This window comes from Mustela nigripes, chromosome 16, assembly GCF_022355385.1.
Source record: "Mustela nigripes isolate SB6536 chromosome 16, MUSNIG.SB6536, whole genome shotgun sequence".
NCBI lineage: Eukaryota > Metazoa > Chordata > Mammalia > Carnivora > Mustelidae > Mustela > Mustela nigripes.
Genome location: NC_081572.1, coordinates 39,746,397 through 39,768,208, shown reverse-complemented (window position 1 = coordinate 39,768,208; position 21,812 = coordinate 39,746,397). Strand labels below are relative to the sequence as shown.

General features: G+C 37.5%; 1 protein-coding gene across 6 annotated transcripts in view; it reads left to right on the top strand.

The window, feature by feature from the left end:
• Positions 1-21,812, top strand: part of RHOT1 (ras homolog family member T1) — a 63,048-nt gene that overhangs the window by 37,632 nt on the left and 3,604 nt on the right. For 2 of the 6 annotated variants that reach the window (XM_059380765.1, XM_059380766.1), the window contains exons 11-20: positions 176-296; positions 2,508-2,592; positions 2,944-3,089; positions 4,067-4,167; positions 5,999-6,129; positions 6,789-6,872; positions 8,450-8,569; positions 10,254-10,456; positions 11,521-11,616; positions 13,277-13,399. In XM_059380765.1, coding sequence (XP_059236748.1) covers positions 176-296; positions 2,508-2,592; positions 2,944-3,089; positions 4,067-4,167; positions 5,999-6,129; positions 6,789-6,872; positions 8,450-8,569; positions 10,254-10,456; positions 11,521-11,616; positions 13,277-13,399 — 1,210 coding nt within the window. Of the gene's footprint in view, positions 1-175; positions 297-2,507; positions 2,593-2,943; positions 3,090-4,066; positions 4,168-5,998; positions 6,130-6,788; positions 6,873-8,449; positions 8,570-10,253; positions 10,457-11,520; positions 11,617-13,276; positions 13,400-14,813; positions 14,909-21,812 lie in introns of those variants that run through there. The other 4 variants (XM_059380762.1, XM_059380767.1, XM_059380764.1 and 1 more) reach the window with 4 other exon arrangements.

Here is a 21,812-nt window from a genome sequence, read left to right as displayed (position 1 = left end):
CTCTGTTTCATTGACAGATTTATGAACTCTGCTTTGATTTGACCTTTTGGTATGCAAAGCTGTATGCCTATGTTCATGATTCTAGCTCTTGCCATTACATGTTACACGCTTTTCTCCCTTGTGACTTTGTACCCTTATTCACATCTCCTGTACTTACTGATTTATTTTATTTCAGGTTTTCTTTTTTTACATACACTTTTTATCCAGAGAGGGAGACACGAAACTACTTGGACTGTGCTTCGACGATTTGGTTATGACGATGATCTGGATTTGACACCCGAGTATTTATTCCCCTTGTATGTACCTTTGGCTTTCTAATTGAGTTTGCCTGCCAAGTATTTTTAAATTTTATTTAGCGCACAGTTTAGGTAGGCTTGAGCTACTCAGAACTAATTTAGACTTATAGAGAGGTTTATAGCAGGATTTGTCAACCTTGGCACTATTGACGTTTTGGACCAGACAGTTCTTTGATGTAGAGTCTGCCCTGTGTCTTATAGGATGCTTAGCACGTCCTTAGTTGCCAGTAACACCTCCTCCCCCAGCTCTGACAACTGAACATGTCCAATGTCTCTAGAAATTGCCAAATGTTCCTTCAGGAATGAAATCATCCCCAGTTGAGAGCCCTTGATTTATAGCATGGCATAAATTTTTCCTCCTCTTCTCATGGGGAATAAGAGTATCTTTTTTTACTCATCTTACTGAGGAAGGAGATGACAGATGCTGGACAGACTTGCATTTGGAGTCAAGACGTCAAGAGTATATTGGTTCACTTCTTTCCCTTAGTCCTTTTCCTCTTTAATTCTTACAGCCTTTTCTTAGCTCTGGATGAAAGAAGTTAATATTTCCTAAATAGCCTGTTAAGGAGTTTTGTGGTTCTGTTTGTGGTTATTTTCCTCTGAGAATGCTGTGTGTCAGTTGTGTTTGTTTAAAACGGACCCGGTGTCATCTGAAACAGGAGACTGCTTTGTCGTGTATTGCTTGTCCCGTACCCTCGGGAGGGAGGCTTTTCAGGAAAGTGACATCCCCATATCTGGCCTTTTGGGTCTTCAGTCCTTCTTCTCTACTTTCCCTTGGCACATTGTCTTCATATTGTCCCTTTTTCTTTTAGCATAGCACCCCTAGCTGTCTATGTAAGGGTTCAGAAAGACTCTTGTTTTTTCATTTATCATCATCGTGGAGAAAGCAGAGTTCTTTCTGGTCCATGAATCAGGTCTAAGTTGAAACTTCTCTTGCTGGTTACTAAATCTTGGCTCAAGGAATTTCCCAAAGTTTGGAGTAAAAAATGTATTGAATGAATGAATTTGTCCCAGGACCTTTGTCAGGTTTTCTTTTCTGTGCCATTAATATGGATATGTAAATTCTACAGGAAGTTGCTTATTACTTTCTTAAGTAAGACAGTAAGAATACTCCAGTAAGAAAACTTGCTTAGGGTTTTGTGGCTCACACTAACAATTCTCGGTTTCTTCATCCTGTCTGCCTTTCGTTTTCTATAGAATAGCCTTGTAGAGCTACCACTTGAATCTCTCTAGCCTTCTTATTAAACTGTCTCCTTCTGTCCTTCATACTGCTACTAGATTAGTAGCTATGTAAATACAGATTTGCCCATGTCACTTCCCATAGAGCCAGGATAAAGCTCAGGCTTCTTAACATGTTACACAAGGTCATTCATGATCTGCTCTGCTCATGCTTCACTTCCTGCCTTCATTCTAGAAGTAAATACTACTACTAAACTGCTTACAGTCTACCAATCATCTGTTGTTTTGGACTCCAGGCCTTTGCCCAGGGATTCTCACTTTTCCCCTCTCTCTCTCCCAACCTAATTATTGGCTTTTATCCTTCAAGTCTGCAAGTCAGGTGATAGTGTCTCTGACACCTTCTCACCCACATGCCAGAGATGGCCCTTTCCGTGTGGGCCCCCGTAGCATCCTGTTACCCATATCCACCACTTGCCTCATTCTCTTGCAGTAGTAAGATTGTCTGTGGTCCGTCTCCTACTTAAATGTGGTTCCCTAGAAGTAGGGAGCCTGTCTTATTTTTGTGTACTAGGGACACTAGCTTTGTGCACTAGCTCAGTGCCTTTGATTGAACTGAACTTAGGATGGGTCAAAGGACAAATCAGGCAGAAATAACCTCTTTCCATCATTTTCAGCTCATTATCATGTTGACATAAGCCATAGTTATGACTTACAGTTTATTTACAAGAAGAGCAAACCCATTACAGGGTAATCGGTATTACTTGTAAAATTTTTATTTCAACCTGCCCTTCAGAAATTTAAGAAAACTTCATATGTCAGGTCAGAATGAGTGTTACTGCCACTCTTGTGAGGATGGTCATTCTGCCCCATTGACTTCCCCTGGGAAGGTCTAAATGGCTTCAGCAAAGGTCTTTTACAGATGCTATCATCCCACCAAAAAAGACTTGTTGCAGTTTTATATTTGTCTCTTAAATTAAATTTTAATACTTGGTTAATGATTTATTTTACTCTTAAACTTTCTTTTGTTAATAGGCTAAAAATACCTCCTGATTGCACTACTGAATTAAATCATCATGCATATTTGTTTCTGCAGAGCACCTTTGACAAGCACGATTTGGTAAGCTTTTAGCTACAGTTTGCCATGATTGTAATAATACTTTTTTGGTAAATGATTTAACTCTGTTCCCTTAGCTAGGGGATGCTCATGTCACATAGACAAAAATTGATCAAACTCTTAAGCTAGACTAGCAAAAGTTCTATTTATTTTATTATTTTCTCAAGATGAAAAAATCTAGTTTCTGATGGATTCTTATATAGGTTTTCTTAATATGTGAGAGGAATTTTCTTCAGAAAATGTAAAATTTCATTTGTTTTTAGAAGCGTAGCTTTACTAGGCTGGGGGCTCTGTGTGTGGGAATTATTCTCTTAGATATCTAAACATTTTGTATACTTCTTTGTGTATTCTCAGGATAGAGACTGTGCTTTGTCACCTGATGAGCTTAAAGATTTGTTTAAAGTTTTCCCTTACATACCGTGGGGGCCAGATGTGAATAACACAGTTTGTACAAATGAAAGAGGCTGGATAACTTACCAGGGATTTCTTTCCCAGTGGACGTGAGTACAGAGCTCACCTGTTTTCCTTTAGTTACAACCAGTTTAAAATTACGATGTGTCACATTCATCATTCTGTAAGTTGGTCAGGTCTTACCGAATGCTTCAGTCATAACTGCCTGTGGGCAGGATTTATAGTGCTGCTGCTGCTGTGTCTACGATGAACTTTAGATGTTCTGTCAATGTATCAGGAAGCTTGTGTTTGCTTTTGGATGATGTACAGGAAAACAGTAATAAGTCTCTCATCAAAACTGAACTAGATTTTAATGCTTTTTTGATTGAAGGAGTTGGGAACCTCATTGCTATTACACAGTTCTTACACTTCCTGAATATGGGGAGAGCATGTTTTACTTGATGCTGAACACTTGAGGGTTTTTTTTGGTTGTTGTTTGTTTTTACTGCACTTCTTAATGGAGGTTCCTCTACAGTCTACTCACATCGTAGTTGGCATTGTATCCAGGGCATGAAGGACATCCTCTGATCGCCCATGATGATATCACTACTTAAGCCTTGGTGAGACTAGCTTTCCCAACACCAGGGACTGTTCCTTTTTCACGTCACAAGAAGGCTTAACTAATTTCAGGTGCCTTTCAGTTATTTTTGCGCCTTTTGCAAACCTTTTCAGATTTAATTATCAGGCCTGCAACCCGCCAGTATTTGTGGTACGCTGTGTCTCATGGGAAGTGGCCAGTATAAAATATCCTTACTGTAGATTTTACCAGCATCTCACTGCTCATCTCTGCGTAGGTATAGGAATCCCACTCTACCCCTGCTGGTATTGTATCCCCGCCCTCTCTTCTCTTCCTGAAAAATGGCGGTGTAGGGAAACCCATGGTTGGGCACATGGGAAGTTAAAAGAAGTCTGACAGAAATTATCTGGGTCTGGTGGTAAGATTATTTGAGCTGTTGGGATTTTTTTTTTTTTTTCCTATAAATGGTCTTTAGGAACTTTACACATGTCCACCTCCTCCCTTTCTTAGGCTCACGACCTACTTAGACGTCCAGCGATGCCTGGAGTATTTGGGCTATCTAGGCTATTCTATATTGACGGAGCAAGAGTCTCAGGCTTCTGCCATTACAGGTAAGTATCGGGATAGTACGCAGTTCATGCTAAGAAACATTTTTAAAATATTCTGGGTTTCGTGTGTGAAAAGGGTGAAAATAAACTCCTCTTCATTAGTCTTCCATGATTGTCCTCTGTTCTCTCAGTCATTTGGTCATTTCTTTTGAGTTCAGAGGCTTGATTTTACTCTTAATCAAGAAAGAAAGAGTATGGGCACCTGGGTGGCTCAGTTGGTTAAGTGTCTGTCTTCAGCTCAGGATCGAACCCCAGGTCAGGCTCCCTGCTCAGCAGTGGTTCTGCTTCCTCTTCTGTCCCTCACCCATCTCTTACTCTTTCTCTCTCATATAAATAAATAAAATATTAAAAAAAAAAAACTTTTAAAAAAGAAAAGAAAGAGAAGAGATTTTACTTCTAGCTTACCCCTGAGGACACTCCACTGATGAACATCAGGGAGGGCTATGGGCATTAAATGTATTTTAATGTGCCAGTTTATCTTGTCTTTTCATTTTCTTTAGACATTAAAAACAATACCTATTAACACATAATCCCAATACTGAACTAATTGTGTATCTCTTGGTTTTGTAACCATTTTCTACATTAGGAAATCTTTCCCAGACTTTATAATTCTTGCTAGGCAGTGTGCTCCACTTAAAGAATATACATAGGTATGGAAATAACAAATTAGGGGATGGATTGTTTCAAGATTTTCTTATATCCCAGTTGGTGGGGTAAATGCCATAACTTACAGGAGGTCCTAGCATAAGAAGACAATCATTTTTTTTTTTTTTTTTAAGATTTTATTTATTTAAGAGAGAGCAAGAGAGCATGAGCAGGGTGGCAGGCAGAGAGAGAGGGAGAAGCAGACTCCCCACTGAGCAGGGAGCCCGATGCAGGGGTCGATCCCAGGACCCTGGGACCATGACCTAAGCTGAAGGCAGATGCTTAACCCACTGAGTCACCCAGGCACCCCAAAGACATTCACCAACAGAGCAAGTATCCTTTAAAGTAGTTAACCCATTAGATAGTATTTAATTCAGCACCAAAGAGCAAGAAATGAATTCCTAGCTAGCATGAGGTTCTTTCACTCTCCACAATATCGTGGCCATCTTGCTCTGTCAGTAAGTATAGTTTTATGTATCTTTAATGTTCAGTAGTGTGTCATCATAAGGATGTTATGTAACTTATTTAACTGTCCCATGATTGTTGTATGTTTTTTATCATTTTCAGTTTTTGGCTACTGTAAATAGTGCCTCTGGTGAGTTTTGTTATAGTTGAATTTTGGGGTACAGCTTAAGGAGGTCTCTTTACCTCTGGAAGAGAGGTGCCCTTGCTCTGCTATTGGAGCATTGTTTTCTGTTCTGCCTCTTTTACAGATTTACATTTGAAAGCCAGTGAACCCCAGAGTGCATATCCCTTATCCATTTATAAATTCAAGAGTGTGCAGATTAGAGATAGCATCTTTTAATTTATAATTTATTGTGACAGTTATTTATTACAGAAGAAAGTAGATGGGACATAACATTGGCTATGTTCACTGTAATTTTCATTAATTTTTAGGATATAATTTTCCTTATGAAAGTGTGCTACTTATTTCATGACGAATAAATGTCGTTTGGTTACCATAAGTTGTCTTTACAGCCAGCTTTCCGAAATACATCTTTTCTACCAAGTGAAGCCCTCCCATGTATATAGTGCTTGGTTTCACATACAGCATGGCTCTTGCACAGTGTGTCTGTTTATTCATCATACACTTCATAAAAATGAGAATTCCCGTATACTATTTCACAGAAAGTGAAATGGAGGTGCAGTGAGTCTCAATGGTACATGATTGTTTTTTCTTTCTTCTTAGTAACAAGAGATAAAAAGATAGACCTTCAGAAAAAACAGACTCAAAGAAATGTGTTCAGATGTAATGTAATTGGGATGAAAAACTGTGGGAAGAGTGGCGTTCTTCAGGCTCTTCTTGGAAGAAACTTAATGGTGAGAATTCTCAGATAATAGAGCTTTATCCAACAGATTTGTATTGTCGCAAGTTTACATGAGTTTTTCATAGCCACTAAGTCTTGTAGATGATGGCTAGAGCTCAGCGGCCTGCGTATATTAGTGAAGGGCAGTCTGAGGGTAACAACGATCCTGTTGAACTGCCTTTATCTTTGTTTCGTTGGCGTTAGCTGTCATTTGCCTTTTTTTCCTCGGCAGTATTTAGGCGGGGGTTGAATGAATACATATGTGGAAGCACCTGCCGTGGTGCTTGGCATGGAGCAGAGTACAGTAAATATTTCCGATTGAGTCCTGTATCTATTTCTGGATGTGTTTCCAGATGGGTTCTCATGTCAGACCAAATCATAGTGTAAGGAGAATTGCTAGCAGGTAGCTCTATACTACACATTAAGTAATGTAATATCCTTCCTTTTCAGCTGCTCCTTTACTTTATGCAGAACAAATGCATCTTTTGTCTTAGACCTCAAGAACTAAGAAACAAAATCAATGTCCCCTTTGTACTGACAAATAATACATAGTGTAGGGAAGAATGCCCTTTTCTTTATAACATACCCATACATACATGCAGAGTGGGTTTTGATGAAGACTCAGTACTGTAATTACTTACTGTAAATATTGAGACTTTTGGTTGTTTTCAGAGGCAGAAGAAGATTCGCGATGATCATAAATCCTACTATGCGATCAACACTGTTTATGTATATGGACAAGAGAAATATTTGTTGGTAAGAAATTCTCTGGCATATAAAGATTACTAATTGTTAGGTATATTTTTATATGACTCTTTGAAAACATAATTGCATTTAAGATAATGGCTGTTTGTAGAACTTGTGTGATTTTTTTTCTTTCACCTGGTTTATTCATTGGAGTTAATTTTAATTCCCCTGATGGGTGTGATGATCACATGGGTGTAGATAAAAGTGAAAGTTAATCTATTTGTTTGCTTAATTGTGTATTATACACAATAGAAAGTAAAAACAAACAAAAAAACCTTCTCTTTCCTTTTCTTCCACTTTAAAAAAAATTTTTTTTTTTCCCTCTACTGTTGACTGGAAATTAATATGAAAACCTCACTGCAGGTGCTTGGTAGTTTATCTATACTCTGAATCGAGTTTCATCTATTTAGCAGAGAGGAGTATAGTTACCATATGTGTTAGTCTAAAAAAATGGATAAAAGAAGTGTATGACTGAAAAGTCACTCTGAAATACAGTAGAAAGAGATTATGTGTTCTTCTTGGATGCAGTCACAGTTTGATTCGAACCCTGATCCATCACTGATTAGCTGTGTGACCTCAGGCAAGTGGCTTTGTCTCTCTGAGCCTGACTTTCTTATCAAGCTAGCTAAACTGAGGAGCTCCTAACAAATAATAGCTACCAGAAAAAGCTCATTTCCTTCCTTTTTCTTTTTGGAAATAGTTTGTTCTGCCAGACAGATGATCACATTGAATTTCATACAATTTTCCTTCTTTATGATAAACGTTTTTTTGTCAGTTTCTAATTTAACCTTGTTTATTTCCCATTCTTCCCCTGTTAAGTATAGTTCTACTTAACTGCGTACTCAGTAGATATACCTGACTGTGAATATTCCTGTTCTTATTCTTATACTGTCTCTGTAAATTGGTATCTGTCGTGCCTCTGACTATTCATTTTATTTGGAAAATACCAAGTCACTTCTGACCTTGTACTTCCTTCTTCTCGACATAGGTGCACTGCCTTAAATAACTCAGTAGTACTGAATTTTACTCTCGCTGGATCATTGTCATAGGGGTGACATATCTATAGACGTTTTATAATAAACATTAAAAAAGAGTAGGCAGGAAAAAAAAAAGAGTAGGCACTGGAGTGGAACAAAATGACCTTAGTGTAAAGAGTCTTTTTCTTTGTTGTTGTTTTTTTTAATTGGTGAGGAGAAAAGGTGGTCTGGTAGAAAGAAAATAGACTTGAAATCATATTTGAGTTCAAATTTTGGTCTGATGACTTGCTAGATGTGTTATCTTAGGCAGTTGACTTAATCTGTTTAGCCTATTATCTTACCTATGTAGAGAATGTGCGTAAATAGCCTGCCTAGAGCAGGTCGGTCACTAAAATGTTTGCTCCTGGAAAACCTTGATCACCGTCAGTCCACAAAATCAGAAGCTACTTGTTGATCTACACTTCCCATTTCTAAAAATAGCCTGAAAAGTTATGCTTAACATCTTTTAGAAGTACTTTATTTGGAAGTCAAGCAATAATAACACATCGTGACTTTAATGAAACATCATTACAATATTAATGTTTCTTATTATCTTTTTCTTTTTACAAGTTACATGATATCTCCGAATCAGAATTCCTAACTGAGGCTGAGATCATTTGTGATGTTGTGTGCCTGGTATATGACGTCAGTAACCCCAAATCCTTTGAATACTGTGCTAGGATTTTTAAGGTTTGTTGTTCTTTTGGTCTATAACTGTTGGTTTGGGCTATAACTTTATATGGAGTTAATGGAATTATATAATGTTATGTTTTCTAACTAGGGAGATGTAAGAAAATCACTTGCAGAGCTTTTGAAAAATACATTTGTCTCCCATCTTTAAAGGTTTTGATTTCATTCTGAGGTGGTAAAGTCTAAGACATCTGTATTTTAAAAACATTTTTTTCCAAAAATAAATAGATACATGCATACATACATACAAATAACAATTTTTTTCCACATGTGATTCTGATGTGCATCCATAGTTAAGAACCTCTGTATTACTGGAAAGTCTTCTTGGCCATTAGGAATCCACATGGAGAGGTGCCACACTGGCTCAGTCAGTGGAGCACATGACTTTTCATCTTGGGGTTGTGAGTTTGAGCCCCACGCTGGGTATAGAAATTACTTAAAAATAATATCTTTTTTAAAAAAAGTAGTGTACATGGATTATATGTTGCCAGTTAAACCAACAATAATAATAATAATAATAGAGCAAGGGGAAAAGCCAGAGGCTTGAAAAGTCCTCAGATTGAGATTTTCACCAAGATGCTATAGGGTTAAAAACCAAGATGTTATAGGAGTATGTACCAAGGAATTTATTCTAGCATTTTTTTTTCTAGCATTGTTTTTAATTAAAAGAAAAAACTAGAAATAATCCAGATGCCTAACAATAGGAGGATGCTTTACTAAATTAAGAGAGAATGATACAGTGGAATGTTAAGTGGCTATTAAAAATAATGATTTTTGAATTCTGAAAGCATGGAAGATTCAGTGTTATATTTTTATTTTATTTATTTATTTATTTGTAAGATTTTATTTATTTATTTGACAGAGAGAGAGACAAAGCAAGAGAAGCAACACAAATGGGGAGTGAGAGAGGGAGAAGCAGGCTACCCACTGAGCAGGGAGCCTGATGTGGGGCTCAATCCCGGGACCCTAGGTTCATGACCTGAGCTGAAGACAGACTCTTAATGACTGAGCCACCCAGGCGCCCCTCAGTATTATATTTTTAACGACTATGTCTATCATGACTGCAGCTGTAGAAATGTTTATAGAGGGACGCCTGGGTGACTCAGTGTGTTAAGCCTCTGCCTTCAGCTCAGGTCGTGATCTCAGGGTCCTGGGATCGAGCTCCACATTAAGGCTGTCTGCTCAGCAGGGAGCCTGCTTCCCCCTCTCTCTCTGCCTGCCTCTCTGCCTACTTGTGATCTCTGTCTGTCAAATAAATAAATAAAATCTTAAAAAAAAAAAGATGTATGTGCTTAAGGACTAATGATGTGAAAAATGAAGGTAGTGAAAAATAATAAAATCGTGAAGCAGAAATTTTTAAAATGAAAATAATGTGCTCTAGGATAGAGGAATTTAGTTGGATTTCTGTTTCAAAATATGGTATCTTTTTAATAAAAAAATATAATTTTTTTTCAGATTGTACTGAATCTGAAGAGTCGTTACAGATTTGTACAGTTACCAGCATTAGAAAATTGGCCCTGGTCTTATCAGACTGCCTGGTCCACTGCCAGTCGCTGCCTTTTAGTTTACTTTCTCCCTGAAGCTATGCTTTGCCTAGCCAGAGATAATTTTTAGTACACATTTAATTAAATGTAGTAATTTTTTAACTTGTCATCAGATTGTGATTTTAGTTTTTATCCCATAGCAACACTTCATGGACAGCAGAATACCTTGCTTAATCATAGCTGCAAAGTCGGACCTGCATGAAGTTAAACAAGACTATAGTATTTCACCTGCTGATTTCTGCAGGAAACATAAAATGCCTCCACCACAAGCCTTCACTTGCAATACTGCTGATGCACCCAGTAAAGATATCTTTGTTAAACTGACAACGATGGCCATGTACCCGTAAGTACTTGCTCTGCCATCATTTTCATGCTGCATGGTTCATAATAACATCGCATGCCATGATTAGTCATGAGGGCGGGACCTTTGTCACACAGAAGTTGTTCAGCAACAGAAAGAGACTTTGTAATGAGAAGGAACAAATTTTGGGTAGACGTGAGTCTGGTTTGGGTGCCATACTAAAATCACACAAACAGTGCTCCTGACAGGATTTGTATATTTTTAAGCAGTAATTATTTAAACAGTAACTATTTTAATAGGATAGTACAATGAAACACAACCCGCGACCCAGCATTTAAAAAATAGTCTTACTGCAGTCAAAGGCGGTTGACATCATGTTGCTTTATGTTTTTAAGACATTTCCCGTATGAACAGAAAGTTCATTTTAATATTTTTCTGTTGATTCATTGACCTTGAGTATGTGGAGGATTCTAAAATATTTTAGGAAATTATGTTTAAATTATAGTTATGTTTGAGAATATAGTGTCTTTTTTTAAGTGCTGTAAAAAGCAGTTGTAATTGGAATTCCTGCTATATAAATGTCTCACATTAAGTGTTATGAACCATGAATTTTATGTACATTTATTGTATATCTATACATATGCATAAGCACATAACTGTGGACATTTTCATAGCTTACTAACTGCCTTAGAATTGCATGGTTCTTAATGGCATTCTCCTCAAGTACTGTGTGTGTATAATTCTGTTTTGTAACAAGATAGTTTTTCAGGCAGTGCGTTTCTCAAGACTTTAGCTTAATCTATTTGTTATTAATTTAGTCTCTAAATTATTTTTCCTCATATGAAAATTGTGGTATAAAATAGAGTAATGATCAAACGTGGCTACGAACTGAAGTCTTTCAGAAAGGTGTTAATTTGTGAAGATTCTTCAAATCAGAGTTAACTTCACTGCTATTCTGTTAACTAATACTTTTTGAAAAAAAAAAGGCAGCAAGCCCTTGAAATTCTATTTGTATTGGAAGACAAGTCATTCCTGTTAATATAGATAAACAGAAGTTAATTTATGTTTTACCTTTGCTTTAAAACTCTCGTGTATGTTATCTACAGAGAGGATCATTACAGAAACAGACTCTCCCGAGACATGGGCAACACTGATAGAATAGAGAATTTGAGAAAAATCTGGGTCTTTCTAAAAACTGCTTTGTAAGTTACTTTTTCTTTATGGCTTCTATGGGATTTTTGTTGACATTTCTTGTAGATGACCAGATCCCCTTTCCTGCCGTAATTAACATTTAGTAATTATCCAGAAACGCACTGCTTGGTCAGGCTTACTGCCTAACTGTATATGACAGTAGTGTTTTTTTCTTTTTCTTTTTTTTTTTTTTTGTTTACTATGTAAATGCACTATTTTAATCTTGTAGATAACTGTAACTGTGTTTTCAGATCTGCATCTTTAAAACGTTTTGCTGCGATTCGTGTGTGTTTGTATGTATGTGTGTGTATATATGATAAATGTACATACAGGGACACTTGCTTATATGGTTAATCCCAAACTACTTCTCATGAAGCATCTCCCTGTTGCTAAGCATACTTTGCATCTCCTTTTTGGTGGGTGGAGCCTGTGTATGTTTAAGAGTCAGACCGAATTGATAAAATAACAGATGGATTCCAGTATGACAGCTGGCAGCAACTTAGTAGCGTTGATACGTTCCTCATCACAAGTCAGGTTTTAAAAAAGGAATGTCTTGAGTCTATGAGAGCTTAAAAATTAATTCTCGTTTTTCTTCATGTTGGGAATTAGGCATTATTGGGATGCTGCTAATCTCCACCACCATGCCACCATGCGATGTGGTCTCATCAGATCTCACAAGCTAAGCCAAGTCAGAGTGGGCCAGTCCTTTGACTGAGAAGCCTTTTAAAAAAAAAAATGGGCAGGTGTTACAGGAAGTGCTGGCATTGATTCATCAGGCGGCGCTCTTCTGAGTGGGTTCGGCGCCAGTGCCTCTTCAGGGTGCCGTGACGGCTTTGTATGTCTGAGTGGCTTTGACCACTGGGCAGTCCCTGGGGACCCCCTACTCTTGGTTGTTAGGATGGAGGTGAAATAAAGTGCCCCATGTGCCTGTACCGACTAGTACAACTCCACTCAACCAGAAAGGAGTCAGAAAGCCTCCCGAAATTTCATAACTGATGCCAATTGGACCCATTGTTGATTTTTACATCCTCACCTAAGAGTTTCACACTGTCATACTTAGCTGCTGTGTTTTCGTAGCAGATGAAATCAACCCTCTATTTTGTCCATGTGGAAATTTATGAAGCACTTTGATTTCCTTTGGGAGCCAGGGTGCTTGATGAATTGAAGACCATCTCCTCAGGGTTGAATATACTCGTCTTTTGACCCTTTTGTGTATTTGTCACTCTTCTCCTTCCTGGTTTTTCAGGCATGTGTGTATGCTGAGGGAGGAGGAGGGAATGGTTCCTTAAATGCTAGCACACTTTGTCCTTTTGGTGGGTGCTATGGCTTACTCAGTTTTTCTTATTTATTTACACGAGGGTGCCATCTATCGCTGTGCATACTATTCCACTAAAACTCTTGTGATGATAATTCCATCCCCCCTCCAAAAAACCAAGAGTATTAGCTAATTTTCCTTAGGTTTTCTCTAGGAGGAAGGAGGGAGCTATTGCTATGTACTGTATTTTTGGTAAATGTGGAATTCTGCACAACTTTAGCATGCCCCACACTGTCTTTTTCCTTAGTGTTGCTTATGCCTAAATCTTTTTTTTTTTTTTTTAAGTTGGCACACCCTAACTTGTGCCGTATTTGTAAGTAAGAACTCAACTCCTGTCCTTCTGTGTGTTTTCGCAGCCATGCCCGGTTACGCTGTATGTGCACCTGCAACAGGTGTACATTTTGCATCTGTCAGAACTTCCTCAACTCAGACTTGCTGCAATCTGTAAAGAACAAAATCTTCACTGCAGTTCTTAACAGGTTCTTAACTTTATTTACTGGGTACCAGGCATTCTGTTAAAATACAAAAGAAAAAAAAAAGTGGATAACTCTTCATTATACAGATACTCATACAAAGACCACAAGCCAACCGATGCCCAACTAACTTCCACTAAAATTCTCACCATGGTGATGATGTTTTCAGGGGACTATAAAATAAGATTTTGGATTTCTTTTTTCATGAAGTTTAAAGTATCGTTCATGTGACAGGATAATATGTATAGGGAGATTAAAATCTTTTAGCTGAGAGTTGTAGAAATAGGTGAGGACTTTCATAGTAACAAAAAGACACATTGATCCCAAATGTGAAACTGTACTCGCTTACGTTCAACTAATATAACTTCATTAAAACCACACTAATGCGAACGGTATCTTGGGTTTGAAAAATTTCTGTATTATAAGTACCTGGAATGTTTATGTGAAAGAGCATGGCTTCTGGAAATGAGGATAATAGCTAACTTTGAGGATTCAAAGGATTATGAGAAAGAACAAAAGATCTATAGTACTCGTTTTTGAGGTCTTTATAATTGAGCCTAGAAAGTGATACCCTTTTTAGAAAGGGAAGGGAAACAAACAAGATATTTACATTCCCTCAAAGCAAAGAACTTGGAAGGTTATATTCTTATTCTGGTCATGCTTCCATTGTTCACATTTACCTTTTGTGAGCAATTAAGAGACTATGAACTATAAATTTGGATCTGCTGTAAATTTTTGTGTCTAAAGATGAGTGTTTTGAAATCGACATTCAGCTGTCATTGGGAGCTGGACTTGATTAAGACAGATGATCAAGCTAAATAGACTTTGGTTAGAAATGGGTCCATTCTTGGTCTTACTGTTGGGCTCTCACTTAAGGCTAGTGGGCTCTGACTGTAGGATAGTTTGTGTCCACCAGCAAAAATAGTAGATATGGCTATGAAACAGTGAGACTATATTTAATGTGGGTCAGAAACTGATCTTGAAGGCATTCTAAAAAGAGTTCCAGTGACGTTTTGAGCACTAGTAGCTCTGGAATAAGAATGCAGCCATCACAGGTGACTGCTTTGAAGGGACTGCCACGCTAATTTGGTGGTAACGTTCTGCCTCTGTCCTTTGAATGGCATCTTACAATGTAGTAACACAGATTCTCTCATAAGGACTATCTGAGAAAATGCAAGGCTAGTTCAAACCAAACAACATTCAGAAGCTCCGGTGTTGGAAATGCTACTTAGAGTCAGAAGAGATTCCAGAACTCTCTGGCCTAACCTCCCATTAGAATGCCTTCCTGAAAGCCTTCCTGTGGAGAGTACTGTTTATCTGCTGATGGCTTTCCTCACTGGAGAGGGGTTTTGCTTTTGCCTTTGCTCATTATTTTTATTTTTTAACTAAAATGATTTCCCTGTAACTTTCTCTCCTTTAGTTTTAGTTCTGCCCTTTAGAACAACATACGACTATTCTACTCCCTCTTCAACCTAGCAATCCTTCAGACATTTGAAGACGGCCATCATGTCTCCCCTAATTTTCTCTTCTCCAGGTAGAACATCCCCATTTCTTTCAGCCTTTTCTTAAATTAGATGGTTTAGTGACCTCATCAGTCCTGGTTGTCCTCGTCTGAAAGCCCTTTAGGTTTTCAGAGTTCCTATTAAAAGAGGTGCTGCTGAGAATGGGGAGCAGTGCTCCAGGTGTGATGGGACCAGTCTCGAACAGTGGGGTCATGTCCCACAGTCAGGACAGCACCTATCTGCTGCATGAAGTGACATTGTTAGCAGCCCCATCCCACTGTGGATGCATATGAATCTCGGGGTTCACTGAAATCAGATATTTTTTTCATACGAGGTACTATTAAGGCAGCATCCCCTCCTCTCTAATTGTGTACTTGACATTTTTAGTTGAGTCTTTGAATCTAAACACAGATACATATGTATCTCTATTAAGTGTCATATTCTTTTTGATCCATTTGTTCTAGCTCAGTCATTTCAAACATTATTTCTGTCATTTGTCCCATTATCTATCTCTCTTGGCATTGTGTTATTTGCAAACTTGGTAGATATGTCTTCTTTATCGTTCAAGTTATTGATAAAAAATAATGTTGAATACCAAGAGATTGGAGAGAGAGAGGGAGCCAAAGCTAGCAAGCCCTGAAGTATTCCCTCAGAGAGCTCTTTTCCCAGTGACACAGGTTTAAAATACTTGGGAAAAGATTATTCTGTAAATTAAAAATATTTTATTATCCAGTCCATATTTTATCTTAGTATCTTATAAGAATTTCATGGAGGGCTTTTTTGAAATCAAGATGCAATTTCCTTTTTTTTTTTTCCCAGTATGTAATTTCTAACACATTCTTCTGATCTATCAATCTATCAATGTAATAATTTTACCTAAATAGGAACATCTATTTGGTGTCTTATTCTCAGTGAACCCACCTTGGCTCCTAATAATTGCTAATCAAAACCATCTGTTTCACTTATTCTGTGAGATCTTGAGTGTCCGTAACTTGCAGATTGATTGATTGTCTGCATCTTTAGTGACAATTTTATTCTTAGGTCGGTTTAGTCAGCTTCCAAATGGAAAAGGTTGGGTGTGTATTAATTGATGAGCTTGCTCATGGTAAAGTACTCTGTACAAAGATCTTTGAAGGGAAATCAGTACATCTTATCATATCTATTTATAAACTAGAACTAATTTAATGGTAGTGTCGGCATATCCCCGACATCTAGTAATCAAGAATGGAATGAATGAAAAAGATAAGGAGGGAAACCAATGTACCTTTCGAAGCAGTCCTTCCTGATTCCTTGCAGTGTTTCAGAATTTTGTAGAAGTACAGTGGGAATTTAAGACTTCTGTACTGAAGTTTCCCCAGTTTACAGAAGGATGTAGATAAGGTAGATGGGTTGGAACCCCAGAACTTGAGTACCTACAGGATCGGGATCGGCATTGTCAGTGCACAAACACAAAGGTGGTCAGGTATGAGAAGTAAGAGACGTAGGGACTGTGGCAGGCCCTGTCTAAAAGAGGCAGCCACAACTCAGCTCTGGCCTTTTGTTGTCCAGGCTGGCTGGTGCCAGGTCTTCTGATTCTGTGAGACACGAGACATCAGGATTTTTATGTGAAATTTCCTGCTATTCAAATAATGGCAAGTAAATTTAAGTCTTTAAAAGTACCGATCAGAACAAGACATGTTTACAGGCCAGAGCTTGCAACCTCAATCTTAAGATATGGCCTAGAGTTGTGCAATTGCAGGCCCCCCCCCCAAAAAAAAGTAAAACATACACCTAAGGAATGAAAGTATCTCCTTCCCCTTCCCACCAACCAAGTTCTACTCCCTTTCTCATGAAAGAATCTGAAAAAATTGTGGAGTGCTGGGTTTGCCTCCTTTCTTTCCTCTCTCTCTTGGGTTGTGGCAGCCTTTGGGTGTTGGTCACTATTGGTTCACCATGCTAGATGTATCTTAATGTTATAAAGCAGAAAAAGAATTGATTAATTTGCTGAAAGTCATTTTAGGAATTTTTCACTGTAATTCAGTAGGGAGGAGTCTCACTCAACAATAAGTCTTAGGTCTCCGCTTTTAGAAAGCTGCCACGTCTTGTGTTTGAGTTAGATGTGTAAAAGAGTAGTTTCAAAATTTTTATGGAAGCAAAGAGTTTCAGTAAATGTCTGCAAAGAAATTGACAGGTATTGGTGCATACATGCTGGTCTCAAACTTAGTACCTTGTTTCAGTATGCTGGTAAACATGTTGGTTGAAATAAATCACTTGCAGAGATAGTACATGTTTGAGACCACATTATCCCTTTATCCCCTTCTGCCCCTGTGATTTATTCACTCAGACTTAAGTACCTGCTTTAGATAGGACCCTGCTGTGAGCTGGGGCAGAATATGAAGATGAAGAAGATAGGGACCTGCCTTTAAGTGCCTCTCTGAATACTATGTTATTAAAATTTTTTTCCTTGAACTTTGGTTGTATTTTCAGGAACCTTAGTCCCTCGGGCTACAGAAGTAAGGCTATCACCTGATCATGACAGAATTTAAGCTAATAATTTACATTTAGGCAGTTCCCACAGATTCATTTCTGAAATTATCCATTTTTTCCCCTAGCTATCTATTTTTGACCAGTAAACATTGTCCCCCTTTTTTTGAGCTTATTTACTGACGCTACATATTTTAAGTAGAGTAGTAATAAAATTTGTTTTCTTTTTAATGTAATAGAATATATATTTATTTCAAGATGTCAAAAGTGTTAAACTATGTATCTGACATGTAACTTTGTTCTTTAATAATTATGATCTCACCCTAGTGATCTGGACAGGTTTATGTTTTTCTTTAGAACAGTTGATGAATAATGGGACTTATTTGAATTTAAATACATTTGGAAGATGATTAACGGGGTCAGATGATTTTAATCTTTGGCATTGCTTTCATTTCAAATAGTGTAAATCATGGCACTGGGAAAATACACCTTCTGGTTATATTTTTATTTTAATTACCTTTTTAATCTGAAAGTGTTATAATCCTACATGATTATGTAGGAGTGAGCTGGATTGTTGGTTTGAACTACCCAGGATTCTGGTTACCAAGTACTTATTATTCTGACTTCAGAGACTCCTACTTTGCATGACTTTGTTACTCTTCTGCAGTGTGCTGTTGATGTGAACTTGTCCTTTCCTTTAGGTGTTCATTTTAATTTGTATGTCTGTGTCACTTAGTCACTTTTTTAACTTCTCTCAGCCCCTATCCCAGCTAATTTCTGTGTATAACCCTCCCACTTCTCCTAACCTATAATTTAATCAAAATGTTTATTTTATAATTTATTTTGGTGTGATTTTCTTTGATATGTATTTTGGTTTTAGGATTTCTTTCATCCCATTTTATTATTTGCATCAGCCATATAAATTATTTGTTCATGTTACTTCTTAAGTTTAGTAGCAGCATTTTACTTTAGCAACCAAGTGCATAGATCACAGTGAGTGCTTACAGCAACCCAAAGGTAGGATGGACGGTCATTGTGGCCATTGAATTCTTTGCCTTATTTTTTTAATGCATTTTTAAAATCAGGTGTATGTGGTATTTATTTTAAGCCATTTATTAATGATATTTGCCCATATTGCTTTAATAATCACCTAAGTTGCTCCTTCATGTACTTTAAAACCATTTTACTTAATAGGAGCCTCTTTTTGGAAGAAAGGATTTTATTATTGTCACACTGAAAGGAACTGCCTTTTCATAGGATTGCATTATGAAGATGATAGATACCTAGAAATCTTAACGTCCTGGAGAGTCTTCTGGGAATGTAAGAATTCTTAGGATCTTATGTAATAGTGAACTATTATATCCAACAAAGTCTGTCCTGTGTTTTGGTTTCATATGAAACTTCTATGTTCCCTTGTATCAAGGTCCTTACAAGACATTTCTTTTAATTAGGATACAGAGTGTTATGTTTAAAATTATACAAGAGCTTATGTTACAGATTCTCATTAAGTAAGCTGCTGCTTGCTTATGCATTTTAAAATTTTTTGCCATTTGGTTAGAATATTAAAGGATGCCACAAGGTAGAGTTTGTTCTGATCTTTCAGTATCAGTAGATAACATAGAGGTATTATGTGTTTCCCATGTATCTATGGTCATCTGTAAATTTTGGTTCTTCTAATGCTTGTGAAGCATTTCTTGACATTGATGCACATTTACGTCCTTTTCCAAAGTATGTTGCTATTTAGGCATGCTCAGTTAACAGCTTCCTTATGATTTGTGTTGCAGTTCATCTGCTAGTTCCAGAACTAGCTCTAGTTCACTAAAAGAATTGTCGTTAAAATTATTATTAAGAGTACTGGCATTCTTATCAGAAACAAAGGTAAAAGACACTTCACGAGGCAAAAACAAAACACCAAGAAAACACTGAGAGGAATAAAAGCAGGGAGGCCCAGAAGACTTTAAAAAACAAGCGAAATATTCAAAAACAGAACATTGGTGACCTCGGTACCGTTTTTAACTTGAGCTACGGAAGTGCAACTAGGAAAAAGCTGTATGTGCTATCTGTGAGCCCTAGTGACTAGGTTCTGTGCATTACAGATACAGAGGTGGTTGCAAAGGATTAACTTAAAAATTCCTACTTGAAATCCATATGTGGGTAGAATTAGGAAATTAGAAGAACATTCATATTAGAATTAGGAAATTAGAAGAGCATTCATATTTCTGCATCAGTACATCTCTGCTTTGGGTTTGGAAAGGATCGGGTGGTGAAATGAGAAGAATGCAATCTAGGAAATTCGCATTTATTTCTGCAAAGTTGCACAGACGGCTAGTAAAAGCGCCTGGGTGGGACTGCTCTTCGCTGCCTTGAGTTCGCGCCGCTGAACTTTTCTTTCCTTCAACTGACATCTGGACCTTTCTGGATGTCCCCCCCCCTTAAATTCTAATCTTTGCAGACTTTTAGGTCTCTGCAATATAGTGCTTATACTCCAGATATATAAAGACATGGGACATGTTATAAAAAACAGTATTAAAAATACCCTATTTGGGAATAGCTAAAATGGGTTAATTCCATTGAGCCCTTTAGAATTTGATTATCTTGTTTCTAAATAGCGCAACTGATAACCATTCCTTTTATTATTGGTCAAATACACTGAACCAATAAAAATTTTAACTTACGTTCTTATATATGTCGTAAATTGCAGAGTGAATCAAAAGTATCTTGTCTGCCTGTTTTATGGCATTCTGTGCAGAGGTCCGTAGGCATTGTGATCACTCTCAATATGCCTTGTGTGACTGTTCACACAGACACTTCTTAACTTAAGCCTTTATTGCCTGAAGTTTGAAACCTTTCCTTCTCTCCGCCTTATTAAAAGTAGCAGTGTAGAGGTGCATGCCTGGCTTAGTCAGTAGAGCATGCAACTTCTGATCACCAGGTTGTGAGTTCAAGCCCTACATTTGGCCTACTTTAAAGAAAAAAAAAAGCGCTTGGCATCTGATTGGCTTATGGGCCCTCAGGACTTCTAAGCAGAAAGCCAGCATCCAATATGAAGAATTTGCCACCTAAGAATTTAGAGGCTCTGACAAGCTTCAGATGATTAAGGATTTTATTCCAGCATTTTGTCATTATTTCTTATGTTCTAATAAGAGATACCACTGAACTAGGGCGCCTGGGTGGCTCAGGTCATGATCCCAGAGTCCTGGGATCGAGCCCCGAATTGGGCTCTCTGCTCAGCAGGGAGCCTGCTTCCCTTCCTCTCTCTCTGCCTGCCTCTCTGCCTACTTGTGATCTCTCTCTGTCAAATAAATAAATAAAATCTTAAAAAAAAAAAAGAGATACCACTGAGCTAAATTATTGTTCATAGAGAAGGAAGATGTGATTCTAGTATATCAATAGGTTTTTTATGTTTTATTTTATTTTTATTTTTTTAAGGTTTTATTTATTTGTCAGAGAGAGAGAGAGAGAGAGAGAGAGAGGGCAAGGGCACAAGCAGGGGAGGAGGCCCGCAGAGGGAGAAGCAGTTTCCCTGCTCAGCAGGAGCCTGATTCAGGACTTGATCCCAAGACCCTTGGGTCATGATCTGTGCAAAAGGCGGTTGCTTAACCAACTGAGCCACCCAGGAGTCCGTCAGTAAGATTTTTTAAAAGAGAATCTTTATATATACACATGCACACACATTTTTGACCTTGTAATACCTATTTTTGGGAAGTCTCTTAAGGAAACTCTACTAAATACAGAGAAAAATCTTAGTAGAAGTATAGTCATCCTTTAGTTATAGTCACCAGTAAATAGAGACCGCCACCCATTGGGGAATCAGATACAGTAAAGCTGTTAAAATGAGGTTTCTGTAATTTATGATAAAGTCCTTACATCATAGTAAATTTTTAAAAAGATATAAAATTTTATAATTTATACACATTGTGTTTGCAGCTGTGTAAGAAACACATAGAAAAAGTAAAAGGAAATGCCCTACATTTTAATTAGTTGCCTTAGGTGATGGGACTCTAGGTGATTTTTTTTTTCTTCCTACTTTTATTTTCCTCGTATCTTATAATGAGCATCTATTACCTTTTTGACAATAAAAAAATAATAATAACTAAAAAGAAAAAAAGCATGCCATAAGATAATTTATTCTAAAATGGTATTTTATGTGAGTCATTTTGAAAGAATTATACTTTTGAATTGTGAAAGAATTACTTTTGCTTGTTTAGAAATGAACTAGGAGGCAGCTTCATGAAACTATTGCTCTGCTTTCAGCTTGAGACCTGAAGTGGCAAACATGGCTCAGGTCTCATACTTAGGGAGTACAGTTAAGATCGTCTCATGTTCTCTCTCCAGGTGCTGTCAGTCAACTAGGCAGTGACAAGTGTGCCATCCATTATCAATGCTTTGTCATATATAGAGAGCCTGGTTAGTGCACCTCTTAAATGCACATGCTAACTGCATAAAATAGGTCT